At 41.6% G+C, this 21,535-nt stretch overlaps 1 protein-coding gene across 1 annotated transcript; it reads right to left on the bottom strand.

Moving 5' to 3' along the window:
- Window positions 1-10,488: 10,488 nt before the first annotated feature.
- LOC133930485 (ubiquitin receptor RAD23d-like) lies at window positions 10,489-16,435 on the bottom strand. The gene is made up of 12 exons (XM_062377139.1): window positions 16,190-16,435; window positions 15,641-15,802; window positions 14,570-14,623; window positions 13,930-14,009; window positions 13,790-13,855; window positions 12,935-13,112; window positions 12,567-12,734; window positions 12,042-12,125; window positions 11,912-11,959; window positions 11,694-11,806; window positions 11,537-11,615; window positions 10,489-10,779 (listed from the first exon to the last, which is right to left on the bottom strand). Exons 1-12 carry the CDS (start codon window positions 16,253-16,255, stop codon window positions 10,654-10,656), a joined length of 1,224 nt encoding a protein of 407 aa, XP_062233123.1. The 5' UTR covers window positions 16,256-16,435; the 3' UTR covers window positions 10,489-10,653.
- Between the last annotated feature and the right edge of the window lie 5,100 nt (window positions 16,436-21,535).

The following is a 21,535-nucleotide window of genomic DNA, read 5'->3' on the forward strand; positions in this document are numbered from 1 at the left end:
CAATAATTATTGCACTGGTGTGGGAATTGAAGTTGAACATTCTGTATCGCACATCCACTCAGAATGGACTAGCCGAAGCACTGATAAAAAGAATAAAATCCATTACTAGACCTTTGTTGCAGCACCGTAATTTATTCGTTACATGTTGGGAACATGCAGTCTTACATATGGCAGCTCTCAATTATAGACCATCCTCATATAACATCCATTCACCTATAAAAATAGTGCAAGAGGTAATTCTGAAAATTTTCCATCTACACAAATTTGGATGTATGGTTTATGTACCAATACCACCGCCACAACAAACCGCTATAAGACCTTGCATGCGGCCTGCTTTGATGACTGCATATTTGATGAAAATAATTTTCCGTTATTAGGGGGAGAAAATATACCCTTGTATGAAGAATATCGAGAAATTATTTGGCATACCAAAGGAATTACGGCACATGACCCACGTACTAGAGAAGCAAATGATGAATGATAGAATAGTATTGTTTTGCAGAAATTAGCAAGTAATCTATTTGATCATTTTTTACGATTTGAAGAGCGTGACTAAGTCACATGTGCCTACACGTGATGCACCGGAGAGGGTAGAAGTACCAAAAGAAGGTACCCCTCGTCTTGTCCTAGGAGCTCTGAAAAATAATAAAAGGACAAGAAATTTAGTTCCTCAAGTCCTAAGTAGCTGGAGACGTCTGGCAAAAGTGAGGAATGAGAGCTTACCATAGCTGATCATAAAAATGCCTCAAAGAAAAAAGAAGGGGGGCTAATTGATACCTGACGATGGTATGGAACCTAAGAAAATAGGCATACTAGATTTGAATCTTTCCACACAGGAAGACATGAGCGAAAATGTGCACGCTGAAATCGATGCTGGTAAACTAAAATACCTTGCTTCCATAGTAAGAAATAATGAAGAAGCACCTGAAAGTGCACATGAAAGAAATAATAAAGAGCAAGATGAAGAAGTTCCTGAAAGTGCAACCCATGATGAAATAGTAACGAATAATGTAAATTCAGGAAAATCCTGGAACAGACCAACCACAATAGTTGATATATACCTTGTAAATAAAATTGCCACAATTGTAGATCATGACTCTGAGCTTGCATCGCTTATTGAATGTAGAATGATGTCAGATTGGGAAGACTGGTAAAAGGCAATAACAATTAAACTATTTTTCTTGAATAAAAAAGAGTTTTTTTTGGGCCAGTATGTCACACACCTCCCCACATTAAACCAATAGGATACAAGCGGGTATTTCTTTATAATAGAAATTAAAGGAATGAAATTGTGAGGTACAATGCATAACTAGTGACACAAGGTTTCACTTAATGACCATGCATTGATTATGAAGAAACTTATTATGGGTGGTATTACCTTTAGATATTTAATCTCGATGGCAGTCAACTTGGAGTTAAAAATGAAATTGATGGATATTGTGACCGTATATCTTTTCGGATATTTATATGAAAGTAACTGAAAGAATACCATTATCGAATCAGGATAGAAAAAAATAGACATCCTTATAGCATATAATTGAAGAAATCTCTACATACTATCTGTATATGAAGATGATCCGAATATCATCGTTACAGAAGAAGAAATTGAAGAAACAATCTCGTACTTGAAGTTTGAATTTGAAATGAAAGATTTGGGTAAAACTAAGTTTTGCTTAGGCCTGCAGCTAGAGCATGTGACAGATGGAATTGTCGCACATCAGTTAAACTACAGTCAGAAGGTGTTAGAATGGTTTGGTTTTAAAAAATCATTCTCCGCTAAACCCCCTATGGTCGGAAGGTCATTGCAAGCAGATCAAGATCTCTATAGACCTAGAGAAGAGGGGAAGAAGTATTAAGACTAGAATTTCCATACCTAAGTGCAATATGTCTGCTGATGTATCTGGCTAATTGCACTAGGTCAGACATAGTATTTGCAGAAGACCTACTTGCATGATGCAATGCAGAGCCTACTAAAAGACATTGGAAGAGCATGAAGGATATTCTATGTTACTTGCAAGGTAGCAATGATTTGGGTCTGTTCTACAGAAAGAATCAGGACCTAAGTCTGATTGGATACGCAGATGTTAGGTATCTATAAAACCTGCATACAGTGAAATCACAGACTGGCTATGTTTTCCTATGTGTTAGGACTGCAATATGCTAGAAATCGTCAAAGCAAAATCTTGTATCTACTTTGACGAACCACTCGAAAATAATAGTTTTATGTGAAGCCATACGAGAATACGCATAGCTTAGAAGAGTGATCGATCATATACAGTAGTCATGTGACTTAAATATTACTAACACACTCACCATTATCTATGAAAATAATGTTGCATGTGTTGCACAAGTGCAATCGAGATATGTGAAAAGCAACTTAACTAAGCATATCAACATCAAGTTCTTTTTATGCTTATGAATTGCATAAAATTAATGAAATAAAGGTAACACATATCAAATCATATGAAAATCTTATATATTTATTCGCTAAGTCTCTCCCTGCATCTAGTTTCGAAAGATGTGTTCGTGACATTGGGATGATGAGGCTTAGAAAGTTGCACATTTCAGGGGAAGAATTTTCACATAATACTGATATAAGGAATTAAATCTTAGTCAAGAAGATTAAGTGCTTGAAGTTAATTATGAACATTATGTGAAGCATTTTGGATGGATTATACTCTCTTTTTTCTTAGATAAGTTTTCCTGAAGTTTCTCATGATAAGTTTTTAATGAGGCAATTTGTGTGATCATGTCGCGAGCTATGTACGTTTTCTCCTAATGTTTCTACTGGATTTTTAGGGAGCTTTGATGAGACATATGTATTTCACGAGAAGTAACTGAGAGTGTGTCAGGAAACCTAAAGTTTTATAACCAAATATCAGTCCGTCTCAATCTCTTGAAAATTTTGATTATATCTTTTAGGTGTTTTTGACACTATATATACGAGGAAAAATCTCTCATTTTAGAGCAAGAGATGAATAGAAAAGAGAAATATTTTCCCCAATATTGCATCTCCTTTGTGTAGTCTGTTCTACAGAAAGAATCAGGACCTAAGTTTGGTTGGATACATAGATGCTAGGTATCTATCAGACCTGTATACAATAAAATTACAGACTGACTATGTTTTACTATATGGTAGGACTGCAATATCCTAGAAATCGTCAAAGCAAAGTCTTATATCTAATTTGACGAACCACTCAAAAATAATAGCTTTATATGAAGCCATACGAGAATGTGCATGGCTTAAAATAGTGATCAATCACATCTAGTAGTCATGTGATTTGAACACTACTAACACCCTCACCATTATCTATGAAAATAATGTTACATGTGTTGCACACGTGCAATCGAGATATGTGAAAAGCAACTTAACTAAGCATATCAACCTCAAGTTCTTTTATGCTTATAAATTGCATAAAATGAATGAAATAAATGTAATGCATATCAAATCATGTGAAAATCTTACAGATTTATTCACTAAGTCTCTCCCTGTATCAAGTTTTGAAAGATGTGTTCGTGACATTGGGATGATAAGGCTTAGAAAGTTATACATTTCAGAGGAAGAATTTTTACATAATACTGATATAAGAAATTAAATCTTAGTCAACAAGATTAAGTGCTCAAAGTTAATCATGAAGATTATGTGAAATATTTTGGGTGGATTATACTCTTTTTCCCTTAGCTGAGTTTTCCTGAAGTTTCTCATGATAAAGTTTTTAATGAGATAATTTATGTGACCATGTCGCGAGCTATGTACTATTTCTTCTAATTTTTTTCACTAGACTTTAAGGGAGTTTTGATGAGACATATATATTTCACGAGAAGTGTATAAGAGATAGTGTTAGTAAAGCCAAAATTTTACAACTAAATATGGATTTGTCTTAATCTCTTGAAAGATTTGATTATATCTCTTAGGGGTTTTTAACACTATATATATGAGACAGAACCACTCATTGTAGAGAAAGAGTGAATAAAGAGGAGAAAGATTTTCCCTTACATTGCATCTCATTTGTGTAATTATTTTCTTAAAAAAAATTAGATTACACCTAGTAGTAAAAATTTCTCAACAATATCTGCCTGTCATTTCATTCAGAAGGAAATTACACATGGTGATGGTGCCATTGTGACAACTACTTACTGTCTGCACGTATGTATATTCCAATTCTAAAGTCTCCTTTCTCCCCAGTTCCTTTTCACATTTCCGGAAGTGGAACTGGAAACAGATGTCCGTGTCTTCATAAGGGACAAATGAGTCAAATCACAACCATCCTAGCTAAGGGTCTGTTTCAAACTCATGAATAATTACATTACTGTAATCAAGCACAATCATCAAATCCAAAAAGAAAATGACCAGCCACGCTACTAAGTTCAGATTCCAAATCGATTTATCCTGTGATGAACGTACTGATTTTCGGTCGACTGAGCGGTCGCGCTCAGATTCAGAACAACTTTGCGACTTGCGAGCTTGCATTCTGATTGGCAACAGGAACAAGGACGGGATTCCATGGACGCCCAGAGATCGTACAACAGCTGCATGCATTTCTAAAAAAAAGAAGATAATTTTCAACCGGGCGGTGGATGCTCACGTACGTCGCACAAGTTTTTTTTTCCAGGCGAGAGTTTCGGCGGAGACGCCGGCCGGTGCAGATCAGCAGCCAGCTCGCGAGCCTGTGTTGTCGCGTGCGCACGGCCGGCGTTGTACGAGAATCCTGTGTTGCTGGTCGGATGAGACCCTCCGGCAGCACACGCCGGCATTACTCCCGACTCCCGAGGGGCTCTGAGTTTCTGACTGCAAACATTTCGAATCTTACACACAGATACGTCTGTGCGCACTAGCGATAAGAATCTAAAAAGGCATTTCAAATGACAGGGAAAAGAGAGCAGACGGAGTAACAGTAGTGCTCGTTTCGAACAGCCCAGGCAGACAATCTACCGTGACTACATTGCTGGCCAGAATATTGCCGTTTGTGTGGCTGGATGACGATGTAGGAGCGTGCGGTGCGTAGCAAACCATGAGGAAAAAAAACACTCTGTCCTGGAGGCATATCTGCTCCAGAGGCAGGGGGGTCACAACACGGGCTCACAGCTTCGCGGATGGAACAGGCTACGACTACACGCCATGTAGTGAATTTAAGCCGAAAAATTCTGCTTCGTCTAATTGGAATCTGAACCGTTCGTTTCCAGATAGGACGTCAGGGTACTGAACTGGGCAACGAGCCATGGGGCGCGACAAGCAGATCGCACCAAGCCATTTCCACGAGAAGAAGAAGAAGCCATGCTTTAGACCGGATCACCAACAGGATCCGGTGATTCTGCCTCCGACAAAATCATTGGTCTATCCACGGACATCCTCTAGTCTGGACGACTGATTACCGCACTCCTTGCATGATAGATCGATGCGTGTTTGGACCAACAACCGTCTCAGTGCTCACTGATCAGTGGTTAATCAGTACTCGTAGTGTCACACCCAAAATTTTCCAAAACAGAGAGAGAAATTAAGATAAATAAAATAAAAATTCCTCTCTCTTCCTCACCATTGCCCTTTCACCCTCCCGTCAATTCTCACAGTATGGTCGTACTCATTGCTACTATGGTTCTTCTAGATCTATCACATGGCACAACAACACCCATCCTCGCCACATATGTGACCTCTCCGTATGGCCATCGTCATCACAACCACTCCCTCATCTCGTCGCATCGTGCATGGCACACACGTCCCTCACCATCGCCATCCTGTCTACTCCCCAGCAGCCTATAAATCACGCCGAGCCACCCCTCCTCTCTTCACACCGCCACCCACACAAACCTCTTCCACCTCAAACCTTACTGCACCACCACTCTGACCAAACTCGTCGAGAGAACGCCGCCACCGGTGAGCAACCACCTCCCCTCTCTCTTTCTCCTCCCATCCCTCTTCACCCGAGAACCTAACCCTAGCCTTAGCACCACATACCTTAGCCACCTCATTCACTCACCCCCACCTTGATGTAGATCTAGCCAACGCCGCCTAATTTTGTCTATCGCTAGAGCCCTCCACCGCCTTTGCCGCCTTTTCTCCTCCTCTCCCTTTGTCTCACCCTCTCTCTTCCTTGATCTGTTCCGAATCCACCAAGCTGAAACCACCACCATCCCTTATCATCTCGGGCTTCCTGACGTGTGGGCCTGAGCCACCCCTTTCTCTCTCTATGACCAATCGACAAATGGACCCCACCGCACACCGAGCCACGAGCCGAGCCGAAATGAGAACCGAGCCAAGAATATTCTTTCCCTTTTTACTTACCCGAATTAACCTCCCGATAAATCTTCTGAAGCTCATTTCTCCTCTGTTCTAACTCCAATTTTAACGATACTTCCACAGATATTCATCTGAATTCAAGACCTATCTAACCTGTCAATTTCATAGTTTTTGTAAATTAATTAGATTTTGGTCTAATTTATTTATTTAGTTTTTGTGTTGTCGATAATCTAGAAATTAGCTCTTTAGCTAGTTTAGAGCAATTTAGATCTAGATAGCCATACTTTAAGCTATAAAAGAAATCTTAGCACCTAGATTATACCAATTTAATTAGTGTAGATGATGATTAATGTCACCTCCCATTAGAATAAAAAGTAATTTAATTAGAACAATTAATAACTAATATTCATTAATTAGGTAAAAATGTCAGAAAATAGGGAATATGACACACATGCACTCCTAGATTTATGAGTAAATCCTAGTAACTTAATAGCATCATCTGACCACTTAGTCCTCTAATAGTCGTAGTTAGCAGTAGAATATTTTTCCTCTTGTCTAACTATGTCCGCATCCCTTATTGTTAGTTCTTTTCCTAGAGCTTGTTTGATTGTGTAGTTAAGTGCTTATCTTTGTTTTTTTGCGTATATTAGAAGAAGGAAAGTTTAAGGAGGATCCGGAGTACAAAGAAGTGGACGAGGACTACAACGAACAATGAAGACAAGTCCTACACCATTGACCATATTGCACCTATGTTTTCAAACACAAGCAGTAGAGCCGTTATTTTAAACTATAAAAATATGCATACTTAAGTTTTAAACTTTAATTTAAAATATTGAAGTATATATGACCTATCTTGCTTAAGCCATGCATTATTATTGTTTACCTTTATTCCGATTAAACTCTAGAAGTTTCCCAATATCAACTATATTAATTGTTTGAATGATTGCTTGGATACTAGCATGCTTAGGATTGCTTGCATAAATGTTGAACAAGGATAAATACTAGTGTTAATTATGTTTTTCGAAATATGTGACATATGATATGTGCTTGGTGGTATATGCTTGCATAAATGTTGAACAAGGATAAATACTAGTGTTAATTATGTTTTTCAAAATATGTGAAATATGGTATGTGCTTGGTGGTGTGAGTGAGTGAGTGTGTTAATAAAGAAACCCTAAAGATTGATTTGACAGGGGTGAGTAAGGTATCTACAATGGTGGGAATTGCTTTAGGAGCAAGGTTCACCGCAGGGTGTTCTTGCTAGGAGATACTCACCTCGGTTTTGACATCTCACTTAGAGACCATCCGTACAACCGCATGTTCTTGAGAGTGGGTAAAGGGTTTGGCAACTAACTTTTTGACCTATCCAAAGGACCGCCTGGAGGCAGAAGTTGCAATGGGAGCTAGGAGAAGACTCGAGTGGTACATAGGGAGGCTCGAGGTCTAGATGGAGGCTATTTATTTTATTATCGAGCCTTGAGAGGTCCAAGCCTTGTGAGGCTGATATGAAAGTCATGAGCCCATGGTCACTGATTTCTCGTAGGTGAGAAATCGGAAGGTTTGATTGACGACTAACCTCATTATGTTGCCCCACTGTTGATCCCAGTCGAGAGGTCGGGCATATTATGTGGGTAAAACTATACTCCTCTGTAGAGTGCAATATATTCGAATAGCCGAGCCCGTGGACATGGGTGACACTATGTTCGGTCTTAGTGATTAACTCAAGGGTGTGAGTATTCCTTGATGTGCGAGTGGGCAGTGTACCCGTGTTTTGGAAATACGGGCTTTGTGCTTTGAGTTGGCATGGACAAGATGTCCACCAACTATAAAATTTAGGAACTAGAGGGATGAATTACATCTCCCCTAGGGCAAACAACCCCATAATCTTAACTCAACTATGTTTTTCTCAACTGCTTTGAAAAAGGCTTTGCAAACTAAAACCCTGCATCAACATTTGGATTTCTGTCGAAATATTAAGATCTATAGCCTTATTCTTATTCTACCATTATGCATCTTCTTATTCCCTTTGAGCCTTTGAGGTGGGACTTGTTGAGCACGTTATGCACTCACACTTGTTATATATGGATTCAGATGATCCAGATGCCAACTTTGTAGAAGGTGAAGATAAAGAGTAGGAAAGTTAGATTTCGTCCGTACTTAAGCTATCTGTAGGGCTTGGGTTACTTTCCTATTAATCTCCACTATGTTGTAAGACTTTGTTTGATTAAGCCTTCGGGCATGTGTTATAACGAACTCATGTGTTGTACCCTAAGTATCGTATCTTAATCGATACTCCCTCCATCTCAAAATAAATGAGTTTTAGAGTTAAACACAAGTATTAAGGTGAAAGATAAAATAATCATCTTATCCACTATTAATACAATTTATTGCATGGGAAATAAGAATTGCATTGGAAATGAAATTACTTAATGAAGGGGCAAGACTGAAAATTTTGAACTAAAGTTACCTTGAAATTATAGAATGTCGTATATTTTGAACATCATAGAAGAGACTAAAACGTTACCTATTTTGAGACGGAGGGAGTATATGTCTGTGATATTTATTTCTATTGAAAAAATATATATACTTGCTACTGATCTAGAGACTAATATGAGTTACACAAAGATACTCAATGAGGGGCCCCGACAGGAAGACCAGCGTTGTCTTCTTGCTCGCATCATATTTCTTATCGGTATCATAAAAGTTAAAAGCCAAATGCACAGCCGATCACAAAGTAGCCTAGCTCAAGGTAGCTGCACGCCTGCACCGGGAGAACTGGGACGGCTGTACCAAGCAAGTAGCAAACAGTGTCCAAGAAATGGACATGAGCTGTAGCTTTGGCTCTGTCTTGGCTTTTGTTTGTCTTGCAGCTTTGTAGCTTTACTTTTGCATGCATGGCTGGGGAAAAGCAGTGAGAGACAAGAGCGAACAGGCAGGCACAGTGGCCTGTTGGAGGAGAGGAGAACGTGCACGTATGTACCGCACATTCTCTGCATGTTACTTGGTCACATCTAGAGAGAGATCGATGTAGAGCTTGCATATCTCATATGCATGCATGTCTCTGGCTAGCTCTGCTTTGAGCTTCTGATTAGGAAGCCGTCATTTTATGCATGGAAAGGAGAATTGGGAGCGTTCAGCTCAGGGGTATGGTAGGAAACTGGAGTGTTCAGCTCCAAGGAGATGTCGATTGGATGGTGACAAGACACGAGTGATATCGACCGAGTTGTGGTGTGCAATCGGCGGCCTTCCAGTTGTCGAAGCTAGCAACCCAGGGCAGAAATCTATACCATGAATGGAATGCTGATTGTGAGGGCACAGGGCAGAACAAAGGGTCATGCTGTTTCGTTGTCACATAGCTGTGAGCCTGTGAATTTGATGTCGTTTCTGCTTTTTTGGTTCGTGGAAAGAGCAACGCTCTGTTCGCGTTCTCCTATTCCTTACCTCGGGCTCGTAGCGTGCACTGTCGCTGGCCACGGCAACCGGACTGCCGGAGCGCCGATGGATGATCGTACGCGCTGCTGCTCGTGCTCCTGCTCCAGTCACGTTACGTTCACATCCTCTCTGTTTGCCCGCATGCCGACGTTTCGGTCCATCGATGTCATACGAGTTCCACATTTCCTGCGCTGGGACATCGCTCAAAGCTGTCAGCCTTGTCCTGGTCTGCGCGTAGGGACATGCGATGCAATTATGCACGGCGAAGTCTTCATCTTGTCGTCGTCGATCGAGTCGGCGTTAAGGTGCCAAAATGATCACTTTAACCAAGTATTGAGACATCACGCGCGAGGAGCACGAGACAGCTGATGCAGCCCCAGGCCAGGAATTCCGTGCAGTTGCTTTCGAACATAATGTGAGGGATGGTGACGGTGGATGCATCGCTGGGCGTCTAGCAATATAGCCTGGTACATCTCGCAACAGAGCAGCAGGTCCCGGTGTCCTCAGGCCGCGCCCGCATGTAGAGTCGGAGCAAAACTCTCAACTGGGCAGCTAGTTTTGCCTACCGTTTCAAGACGGGAACCCACATAATCCGTGAGAAATACGAACTGGTACCATGCCAGAAACAACCATCGTATGCGTAGACGAACCTAATTCATTGGGAAATAAATTGACAGCGTACTAGTTTAAGGAAGCTACTGAGCGAACTCATTGTGCGTCACCTCACATGATAATCGGCATGACAGCAGTCAAAGCAAAATGATCTTGCCCTTTCCCATAACACGATACAACAATTCTATACGCGGTATAACACTTCGATATGAAATTAATATGTACTTAGAAAGCATTCCAATACATAGAACATAGTCAGCAGCATTGCACAAACGGCCAGGTATTTCTCAACAGTCGGAAACAAGAACGACACTGAGCTGCTCTGCTTCTGATTGGGTTCCACCCTCCACCCCACGATACGCCCAACATAAAATCTATTGCTGCTGCTCGTCGAACTCATGGCCATGATCCAAGAGGTAGTTGGCAGCAAGCTCTTCATCCTTGTTGCACGCAAAGAAGACCTCCAGCACAAGCTCATGATCGAACCCCATTCCCTCGAGCTGTTGAATAATACCTTAATGTAATTAGCAAGAAAACAGACACCATACCAATAATCAAATAGTTTTACAAGTAAATGACTCGATTTCAATACGATCATATCAAGTTTAAGAACTCAGCCAGTTGTCATAACAAGCACTGCATAATGTAACCACGTTCGGAGGCAGAAGCAGCACAAGTAGCAATTCTATCCAGTCATAATATCTAGTCTTCACAAATTAGAAAGTACCAGGGTATACGTCCTGACCATTGCAACACCAAAGTAATGGGTGTGACATCAATTCTATCCAGTTATACGGATTTGCGTGCACCATCCTTATCTAGTCACACCTCTCCACACAAAAGACATTTGAATATTGTATGCTTGTAAAGTTGCTACCTCTTGAATTTGGAATTATCACATGAGTTTGTATATTGTACTCTGGAGAAGTTTCTAACTCTAGAATTTAGGATCTGGGGGTAATAGCAGTACTAATTCGGCGTGGGCTTACGTAAAAAAAAGTGTACAAGCTGAAGTACTGAAAACAATATGTACAGCGTGGCTTACGTGAAAATACTAACTATAGTATGTGATTTCCTCACACAGTTACACTATACCCAGAACGTTTAACTTGTAATCCAACAAAGGAACTGGTACTTTTAATTAGTATTAGGCATGCCAACTATCATAAATGAAATGCAAGCACATAATAATTCAGGTCAAGCTAAAAGAATGTTCAATAAATAACTCCAAATAACATAAAATAGAAAGAGATGTACCCGCTGGATAGCTTCCCGTTCCTCCGGAGTAACTGTCAGCGCTTGTGGCATTGAAGCTGCTAGTTGACCTAGTATGTTTCTGGTCCACCAGAGTACTATGTAAATATTGCTGTACACTTGTTACAACAGATTCATGTAATTGTGTAGTTTTCCTTACCCCCCAGTACCACTCTCAGGAGATTCATTCACCAGGCGGAGAAACTCAGCTTGATTTTCCTGAATCAACCGCAGGATTTGTGGGTTTTGTTTGCCAAGCTCTTGAAGCATTGGCTGCCAATCAACAGAATCAAATGATTATTTACAACATGTGAAATGATTCTCCAAATATGGAAGGGGAGCAAAAATACTAAAGCAACGACCAACTTATATCAGCACCTGTAAGATTTGAGGATTAGCCTGGACCAATGCAAGCAATGCTTGAAACTGAAAAGAACAAATATTAGCAGTTGGTACAGTGCAAGGCATCAATGACTAATTTGTACATAAGAAGCTGCACAGCTAGCACCTGTGGAACCTGACGCAAGGCATCAAGAGCACCAGCTCCTGCAACGGCACCAGAACCAGGATTGGACCCACCACTCGGAACACCCTTTTCAAAAATTTAATATCAGAACAGGCAAAAGAAATCATATTCTAGAGAACATGGAAAAGAAGGCAGGTAGCTGTAAATGCAACTCGTATGAATAAGTTGCCTGACACAATGCATTGTCAATAAGGGCACAACACTCTAATTATACATGTATTTGCCAGTGTGAGAGATTAAAGGTCAAACAGCTAGATAAATATATAATATCCACATTGTGTGGCAAAATGTTAAGACATTATTTCCAAGAGAACATCAACCTGATGCTTATCATGATGCTACTCGTGTCTAACTTATACTTAATATGAACATAGATTAAGTAGGGACAGTTAATTATGTAAAAAAGAAGTGATACTTCATATGGGTTAACATAGTTGTAAAAGCTTCAAATATTCAGGCCCATATAAAATTATTCCGAAGATGTAAAAGCAAATTGACAGCACATACCTGAGGGAAAAGGTTTAGAGGATTCGCATTAGGCCCAGCAGAGGCAGCAGATGGCTGCACTGGTGGTGCAGCTGCGGGTTGAGCAAGTGATGGAGCCTGTGGATTTGTTTGTTGGCCAGAAGCAGGTGCTGGAGCCACAGGTGGGGCCTCTACATTCTCAGGAATTCCCTAGCAGCAAACAAGACGTAACTTCAGTGTCAATTTGAATGTGGCAAAAGTTTGATTGTTAGCAAGAATAAGACACAAACCTATCTTCCCTTAAGGCATCACACTAAAGAAGAAAAATATTGCGAAATAATTGAGCACATCAGAGGCTGGATATGAAAATAACAATGTATTGGTGAAAAATAATCAAACATGGAACTTACAGAATACAGATAGTCAATAGCTCTCTCAGGATTATTATATGCAGCACGTAGAGCACGGACAACAGTATCGCGTTCCCAATTACCACCACCCATGTCAAGAATGTGTTGGATAGTCTGTTCTAGGTTGTTGCCTGAGACAAGGTTTGACGCTGCCTGACTGTACACATCAGCATCACCACTGCATAACATCCACATGAAAGAGCAACATTAACTTAGCAAATTAACGGAGAATAATAGAAATTGTAGGATAAAAGGTTCAAAAAAAATTTCCTGGGCTGAATTATCTAGAGAGAATAAAATTCAGTGACCAACAAGTCAGAGAGTTATTCATGTAAGAGAAGCATGCGGCAAGTTATGTGTCATCCCTTGCTGATGCCTAATACAAATAAATAAACAGGAAGGCTGTATAACTAACTTTAGATACAAATAACTACATTTTATTTAGGTTTTATCTGTAATGTTCCATAAATATTTTGTAGAACAAATATAGTGTTCTATTTTAAATTATGTCTTCTACAACACGTGCACAGCAAATCAAAATAAATATTAGCTAGACAGTTTGCATGTCTAAGATGTTAAAGTCAAAAGGAAGTCCATCATGTAAAGGGGCTTGGTTTTTTTGTTGGTTCTTTTGAAATCACCAGAAACGATCCAGGATGGAACTAATGATATAACTCTTCAACCTGTCTTGCACGAACATGAGCAAAGAACAGAGGTGGAGGTACAGATGTCTAAAATGAAAACCTGTTCTGTACTTCTAAAATTAAAGATCAAACATAACCACTCACAAGGATAATAGTAGTAACAGCTTTTCAAACAATGATTATCAATGCTCAGTCTCTGAAAAAGGCTTACGATGCAGAAACTGTAGCAGTTGGAGGAGCAGCAGCAGCAGCTGGAGGTTGTGCGCTGGGAGGTGCCCTGTGAAAGTCACTTAGAATAACTAAGAGAAACCATAGGCTTACTACAAAAGGTGAGGGGAAACGATAGCTTACGGTTCAGATGCAGCAACAGGTGCTTGTGAAGGTGTTCTTGCAACTGAAGCAACAGGGGTTGCCGGAGCAGCAGGTTGAGTCTAATGCAAAATTAAGAGATTAATATATCAGAATACAAGATTAAATTTCACATAGCACAATAGCAGTGTGACACAATGCGAATTTTCCATCTATTTGCATGAAAAAATAGCTCGGAAGGACATAGAAGACAACACTCAGACACCTGAAATAGGAGAAGGATTCGAACACTCACTGACTGAAATTATTCAATGTACTTTCACCAAACGAACTCCCTTCTAATTTAGCAGGTCCCAAGTATCCATACCAATAAAAATGGATGTGACACAGAAGAAAACTATTGATATGCTGATTTGCAATTTGCATGTCATCATATGTCTGGTGAATATGCAGAGAGAACAAAAGGGCATAAATAATGGAATTTATGCCGGAAAAGTTACTTGCTATGAATAAAAATAAGGCAAATCTCGGCAGCCACAAATTTTCACACAAAGTACAAAAACAATCACGTTTGGAAGGCTGAAAAAACTCATTATTTCAGCTCAAGCATTTCTTCATCAGAACACTGAACAACAACGCTACTGAAATATAGAATAACTGAATCAAATATGCCAATCCTCACCGGTGTCGCAGGAGCTTTTGCAGCAGTAGAAGGTCCACTTGACGATGCCTTAGCCTACAAAATTTCATGTTATGCATGTCAGATAATACAGAACATAAAGACTACAGCTAATAGCAGCTTCAAGCAATAACTCAGCACCAAGTCTAACTAAAGTTATGAAATGGGAAATATTTAGCAAAAGGATATGAAGGTGTTTAATGAAGAGACAATCGATAAGTCATCTACACATGGAATCCACAGCACCTAAAACAGTTCGATCTTTTGTATTGTTCTTATTGCCCTGAAAGCTATCAATCCATCCCTCTGGCAATTAGATGTTGCATTTTATTTAAAATGCAATCCGTAACATGAAAATGTAGCCAAAAGATTTCACATATCAGCGATCAAAAGTTACTGGAGAGTAAATACGAAGAAACAGAAAAAAGGGAAAGAGGTGAAACACATGCGTTAACGAGAATATTTTTCCTACGGTACCAGACATCAGTAACCAATGCATATTCTCAACCCTTATTCAAATAATTAAGCCACTTAGTTGAGTGAAACACAGTAATACTAATAGCTACAGACTATAAATCCAGCTTTGTACAATCAACCAAAATCATTCAATTTCGAAAAATAAATCCACGCACACCATCAAAGAATCTGGCACGATATTCAATTATAAGGAAAATGAATGTCAACTACAGCACACGTAGCAGTAAATTACACAACCGAACACTACCTTAGATATATGACAAAATTTCCATGCAAACCATCACATAATGTGGCATAACATACAAATTTCAGGGAAATGATTGTCACCTACAGCACAAACAGCAGTAAATCCAACAACTGAACACCCCCCCAGATAATTTAGAGTGCCAATTGGCAGCGAACGAAACATAATTACTTATACTCAATGTACCCATAACAGCGCAAGTAAGCTATGAAACAAAGCTTAATGGAACCAACCCTAAGCATTGAAATGTGGCAAAATTTCCACGCAAACTGTTGAAAAGTCTAGCTATAAACTCACGTTCCAGTGAATTATTGACGACAGCATCCATTGCACTAAATCAGAGGATCAAATACCTTGGACAGCATTATAACAAGGAAGCTGTTCTCGGCAACTTTGTTGCTTTCCAGAGTGGTATCATCCTTGAGAATCTTCCCTTGATATATGAGCATCTGCTGGTCCGCAGGGTAAACACTCTGACCCTGAGTAGTCTCGATGATCCTCTTTACCTCAGCAACCTGCAAAACAGAGCAAAGCAGTAAGCAGACTGCATCTAGAGCCGTACCCAAACAACAGAAATGAATCATCGCGACACTCTGAATCATCCGTCTGCACATGAACCGCGGCCGCATTACTGTTCACTACATGATTACAGAAAACTAATACCCCACCACCCCCACCCCACAGAAATCCCTAAACTACATCTTACCGAGCTGGGCATCCCCAAAACCCTAGATTCAGATCAAATCCCCCACGCGCCACTACCGGCCGCGCGCCCAATCCCGTGGCAGACCACCGCGAAATCGCACCGAGCAGTCCCCCCGAATCGGGCGAAATGGCCGAGAATTGCATGGAATCGCTCCGATTATAGAGAGACGGGGGAGGAGTGAGGATGGGGATCGTACCGACGCCTCGGGGTTCGCCTCGACCTCGAAGTTGGTGCCCTTCAGCGTCTTCACGTTGAGCTTCATCTCGCCCGCCTCCCTCAGTCTCTCTATCCTCTCTGTCTCCCTCCTCGCCCTAGCCGACTCGCGCTTCGAGGGTTTCGATTCCTCGCCTTGGGGCTCGACCTCGCCAAGACGACGAGAGCACACGGAGGAAGCAAAAGCTAAAGGCGAAAAAAAAATTCCGGACGTCGCAGGGGCGAGGAAGATAAGCCTGCGACATGTTAGAAACCGACGTCTGATGACCTCACTGATACGTGGGGCCTTGACAGGTGGGCCCCAGCGGCAGTGGGAGGGACGGCTCTTGGATCTGGCGACGAGCAAGCGGTGGGCGGATCCGGCTGCGCCGTCGCGGCGTGTGGGACGGCACGCATGTCCTGCAGGTGGCGAACGAGCAGTGGGGAGGCGTGTGCGTTTTGGATTTTGGGATGCGGTTGCGTGGGGTTGAGCGGCGAGGCAGGGGATGGCGTGTACGGTTGCTGGGCGCAGGGGATCCCGGGGAGATAGTACTTCGCAGCGGGGCAAGTAGCGGTTGGGTGCGGGTGGGAAAAGGCGATCGATCCCTTTGTAGACAAGGACGATGAGGTAAATCTGGCAGCACTGATGACGGTGGTAAATCTGTCCGTACGTGCCAGCAGCTGCGCGAGATGGCCAGACGTGTTGACGCAGTGCGCTGTGAGACGCTGCACGTGGGCCGCACCGCGACTTGGTGCCTCTGGCGCTTCGGGATTGGCGTGTGCCAGTGACGGTGAGTTGTCCAAGGCCACATAAGAACGGTTCGAGAAACCACTAATATAGTCGAGAGATTTTTTAGAAAATAATTATATAAAAGAAATATAATATAGAGAAAAAATTTCTCTACTTTCTCATTTGTGTTATATAATGAGAGGCTATATCTCATATATATATATATAGTACCAAAACCCTTAAAAGATAGAATCGAATATTTTCAAAAATTCAAGACACACCTACATTCAATTATAAAACTCTAGATTTTCTAATCCTTGCCTCAGTACTTCTCGCGTAATGTAAATGTCTCATTTAAACTCCTAAAAACCAGTGAAAAAAATTAAGATATAGGGTACATATCTTGCGATATGGTCATATGAATTGTCTCATTAAAAACCTTATCATGAGAAGCTTTAGGAAACTTATTTAAGGAAAAAGGAGTATTTAATTTTGGGTATTTAATTTTTTTGACTAAGGTTTAATTCTTCGTATGATATTATGTGAAAATTCTCTACCTGAAATGTACAACTCTAAACATCATCATCCCAGTACTATGAACACATCTTTCAAAACTAAATGCAGGAAGAGGCTTACTGACTAAATCTGCAAGATGTTTTCATGATTTGGTATGCATTAACTTTATTTTATTCATTTTATGCAATTCATGAGCATAAAAGAAATTGGAGTTAATATGCTTAGTTAAGTTATTTTTCACATATCCCGATTGTACTTATGCAATACATGCAATATTATCTTTATAGATAATTGTAAGGGTGTTAATAGTGTTCAAACCACATAACTGCTAGATATGATTGGTCACACTTCTAAGGCACGTGTATTCCTGTGCGGCTTCATATAAAGCTATTATTTTCGAGTGATTCGTCGAAGTGGATACAAGACTTTACCTTGACGATTTCTCGGATATTGCAGGTTCGAAACTTTTTCCACTCGTGCGTCGGCCTAAGTGCATAGTGCCAGCCCAAACGACCCCCCCCCCCCCCCGCTAGGCCCTCTCATATGCTATCATGAGAGCTCGAGATGGTCCATTTTAATCCGACGATGGAATGAAGGACAACCGTCCATCCCAATCCGACGGTGTATTGGCCATTTTGCCGAGACAAAATCCGTGCCGGTCCTCTAAAACCCTTACCATAATCCTTTTTCCTGTTTCCTTCGAGAAAGATGGTTGTATGTGTGTGTGTGTTTGGGAGGGAGAGAGAGAGAGAGAGGAGGAGGAGGAGGAGGAGGAGGAGGAGGAGGAGAGGAGAGCGACGGCCAACGTAGCAAGAACTCTAGCAGTGCAATGCTACCGGTGAAAAAGGAGAGTGCGAAGGCCATGAGAGAGGGCAGAGCAGTGAAGAGGCATTGCCATAGATCTCCTCACCCATGCGCTCGAGTGTATCAGTGGTGTGCTCGTGATTGTGTCGCTCGCACGGCAAAAAAAGGGTAAAGGTGCCCACAACAGTGATAATGTGCATGGGAAGGAGAGGGTGACTACAACGGTGATGCCACAAATGTCCGCTTGAAGCTGAAGAACCCGCGCCCGCAAGAGGCGAAGGTCAAGGGGGAGGGACCTACTAGAGAAGAGTGTGGCAACTCCAGCAGTCTCAACCGCATAGCAGATAGGTGCATAAAGACGTAAGTACTCCACCACCCCGAGGGATTAGGGTTTCAAATTTGGGATTTTCAATTTAGGGTTCTGATTTTAGGGAATTTTGGGTTTAGGGTTCTAAGATCTTAGGGATTTTTCTTAAGGTTTGATTAAAAAAAACCCAATTCCTCTCCTTCTATATGCTCATTCAAGTTCAATTTGTCCCAAAACTGAGCCAATCCTACTACTCGAGCCTAACATTATCCTCAAACCGAGCCAAATTCATCAAGACATGCACAATTGACATTAATTCTAAACTATTTAGGCCTAAGCATTCATAACCGAAAGCACAAACACATCAAAAGATGAGTAATTAGGGCCTAATTGTTCTAAGCCGAGGCTAAGTAAGGTTGATCATCACAAATTGTCTAATACAAAAGCATAATCAAGCTCATCAACAGGCTAAATAGGGTTTAGATCGAGATTAGTGGCTCTGATACTAAATGTTGATATTACACTTAATCTGAACCTAAACATCATAAGTACTAATCTCAAGTTTGAACACCTAGACACCATAGCGGAAGCGTTCGTACATACCAAAGCCTAAAGATGCCAATATATATGAGTAGATGCGTCGATGCGGAGTTGGTGTGGTTCTGTTGGTGAAGATCACGGTGAATCCCAAGGTTAATGTTGAGGAAGAAGTCGACGTAGGCGCGCGGTGCATGGCAATGACGTAATCGTGGTCGACGGTATCCCGATGTAGATGTGTAGATGGCATGGTGGCAACGTACTTCACCTCGTAACAGTGCACGTGAGGATCGGTTAGAGATAGGTCTGTGGGGGGGGGGGGGGGAGGCAAAACCTAGCGTGAATTGATCAAGTAGGCAATTGACTCCCCTCCCCCCCCCTCTTATCTATCGGTTAGAGATAGATTGCAACCAATGAGGTTCATTGTGTAGCCGATCAGAATGCATATATGGGGATGTGACTCCTCTTCTCTCAGTGGTTAGTTAGGATACGTTAGCATGAGGCAATATCATATCCAATCCACACTTGTAACACTCGGCCCAATCAATTCCCAATGTGTTTGGTAAAAAGCAACAATAAAACCATCCGGTCCAGAGACTTGTTTGGGTCCATCATGAAAAGCGCTTTGGTGACCTCCTCTCTAGTATACGACGTGCACAATTAAATATGGCAAATTATGGTACACCTAAATATCTATGGATCATCCTTCTTATTAGATCGCAATAAAGAAGGTGGTCACCCATAATTATTATATTTATTTGTATGCTTTTGTTTTGGAAAGTCATTTAATATCTATTAATTAGTTGTTTTTTCTTTTGGAAAGTTTTGGTACGGTTGGTGGTGGCCGGATTTTTCTCCCACGGGATTTTGGTACGGTCACAAAATTTTGGTATGGTTGGTTCAACGTATGGATGAGTTATGAAAAAAAAAGTACTGATTCATGTGTACCCATGAACTAGCACAGGATTTTGGTATGGTCACAAAGTTTTGGTACTGTTGATTCAACATGATGGTTGAGTTAAAAAAAATTGTATTGGTTCATATGTACACAACACGTATTGATTCATGTGTACACAACAACATGATAGTTTAGTTAAAAAAAGAAAAGAAAACATATGCTGGTTCATGTGTACCACTTGCTCTCCAGAATCAGGAATATCTCGTAGCTGAGCTTGTCCGTGTCGGCGCTCCCCGCCTCCGCCTCCTCGTGCAGCCTCTCCACTTGCACCTCCTTTGCCTTGTCCATGACCCCAGACCAACCCCTCCCTTTGTGCGTTGTCGTCCTCGAAGCATGCGTGACCGGAGTAGAAAGGGGAAGGGCAGGGGATGAGCTTTACCTTGGAGACCGGAACGGCGCGGCTGAAGGTGGCAGGAACAAGAAGCCTAAGCCCAGCGGTGCATTGGCGGCGGCGAAGATCAGTGGCGGATGGCAGGAAGACGAAATCCGATCGTTGGTGGGAGAAAAGTCTGGTCGCAGCAACCCAGTTTGTCCGGTGGAAGAGGAGGAACCGACGGCGGCGGGAGCGAAATCGAGCGCTCTGCTAATGGGGAAATTGAGCGCCCAGGGGAAACCTACCCTACCACGTGATTCGGGATATCTCCCCGTGCCCTGCTCTTCCATGATTTCAGGGATCGCCTGTCAGGAATGGAGAAAAATTTAGTTTCATCAGTTAACTGGCTTATATGTTGCGAAGCGGTATGCTGGCTTGTGAGCCGTTGATTTAGCATCCAAGGGCCATCGGTGTGGCGAGAGAAGCTTTGTATCACTCTGTCATTCGTCCAGCTGTTTTACCGTTTCTTTCTTACTGTTTACCGTCGTTACTTTTGATCAAATTACAGATTTGTGTAAACTATTAAATGGAGTAGTTGGAGTGGGGATGAAATTAACGAATCATTCCTAAAAGTATTCTCTAATTTGTTAGTGTTCGTGTACCTTTAGCTTTCTTCTAGTGCTCTGGCGGTTGCTCTGAGTTTGTCGGCGAGTTCATATGATTTCTTCGTCAGATTGTTCCATTTCATTTTTTTTGTTACTCGTGATCTTGATATGGGTATCAGAGCTATGCTCTTTCCTCGAATTGGTTGAGCTCGCTCTTGGCGCAGGTTTGAGCGTCTGCTTGCAGATCGCTCTGTGAAATCCCGATGTCGGGAACGAGGGTTCGGCCAGGAGGCGACAGTGGGAAGTTGGATTCAGTCTTGGGTTGCGTGACTTGCTCATGTGTAAAATCCCTCAGACGATCTCCGATTTCGGGCGGCGGTGGAATTTCCTGAGGCTTGAAGCAAGGATCTAATCCGAGTTGTCCTTGGGAAATTGGTGGATGGTCATGACCAGAGGTCAGAAGATTCAGACTGAGATGGGTACAAGTGAAGAAGAGGCGATCAAGCAAGAGATTCTGCAGATCAAGGGTGATCTGACAGATGTGAAGGGCATGAAGGACGAGATGCAGATACTCAAATGA

This window comes from Phragmites australis, chromosome 10 (assembly GCF_958298935.1).
Source record: "Phragmites australis chromosome 10, lpPhrAust1.1, whole genome shotgun sequence".
Taxonomy (NCBI): domain Eukaryota; kingdom Viridiplantae; phylum Streptophyta; class Magnoliopsida; order Poales; family Poaceae; genus Phragmites; species Phragmites australis.

Excerpts from the sequence above, each read along its gene's own strand:
- LOC133930485 (XM_062377139.1), bottom strand. The coding sequence starts at position 16,255 with ATGAAGCTCAACGTGAAGACGCTGAAGGGCACCAACTTCGAGGTCGAG. Across the intron at positions 14,010-14,569 it reads CAAAAGCTCCTGCGACACCG|ACTCAACCTGCTGCTCCGGC; the intron begins GTGAGGATTGGC and ends ATTTTGCATTAG. Across the intron at positions 13,856-13,929 it reads CCTGTTGCTGCATCTGAACC|GGCACCTCCCAGCGCACAAC; the intron begins GTAAGCTATCGT and ends TGACTTTCACAG.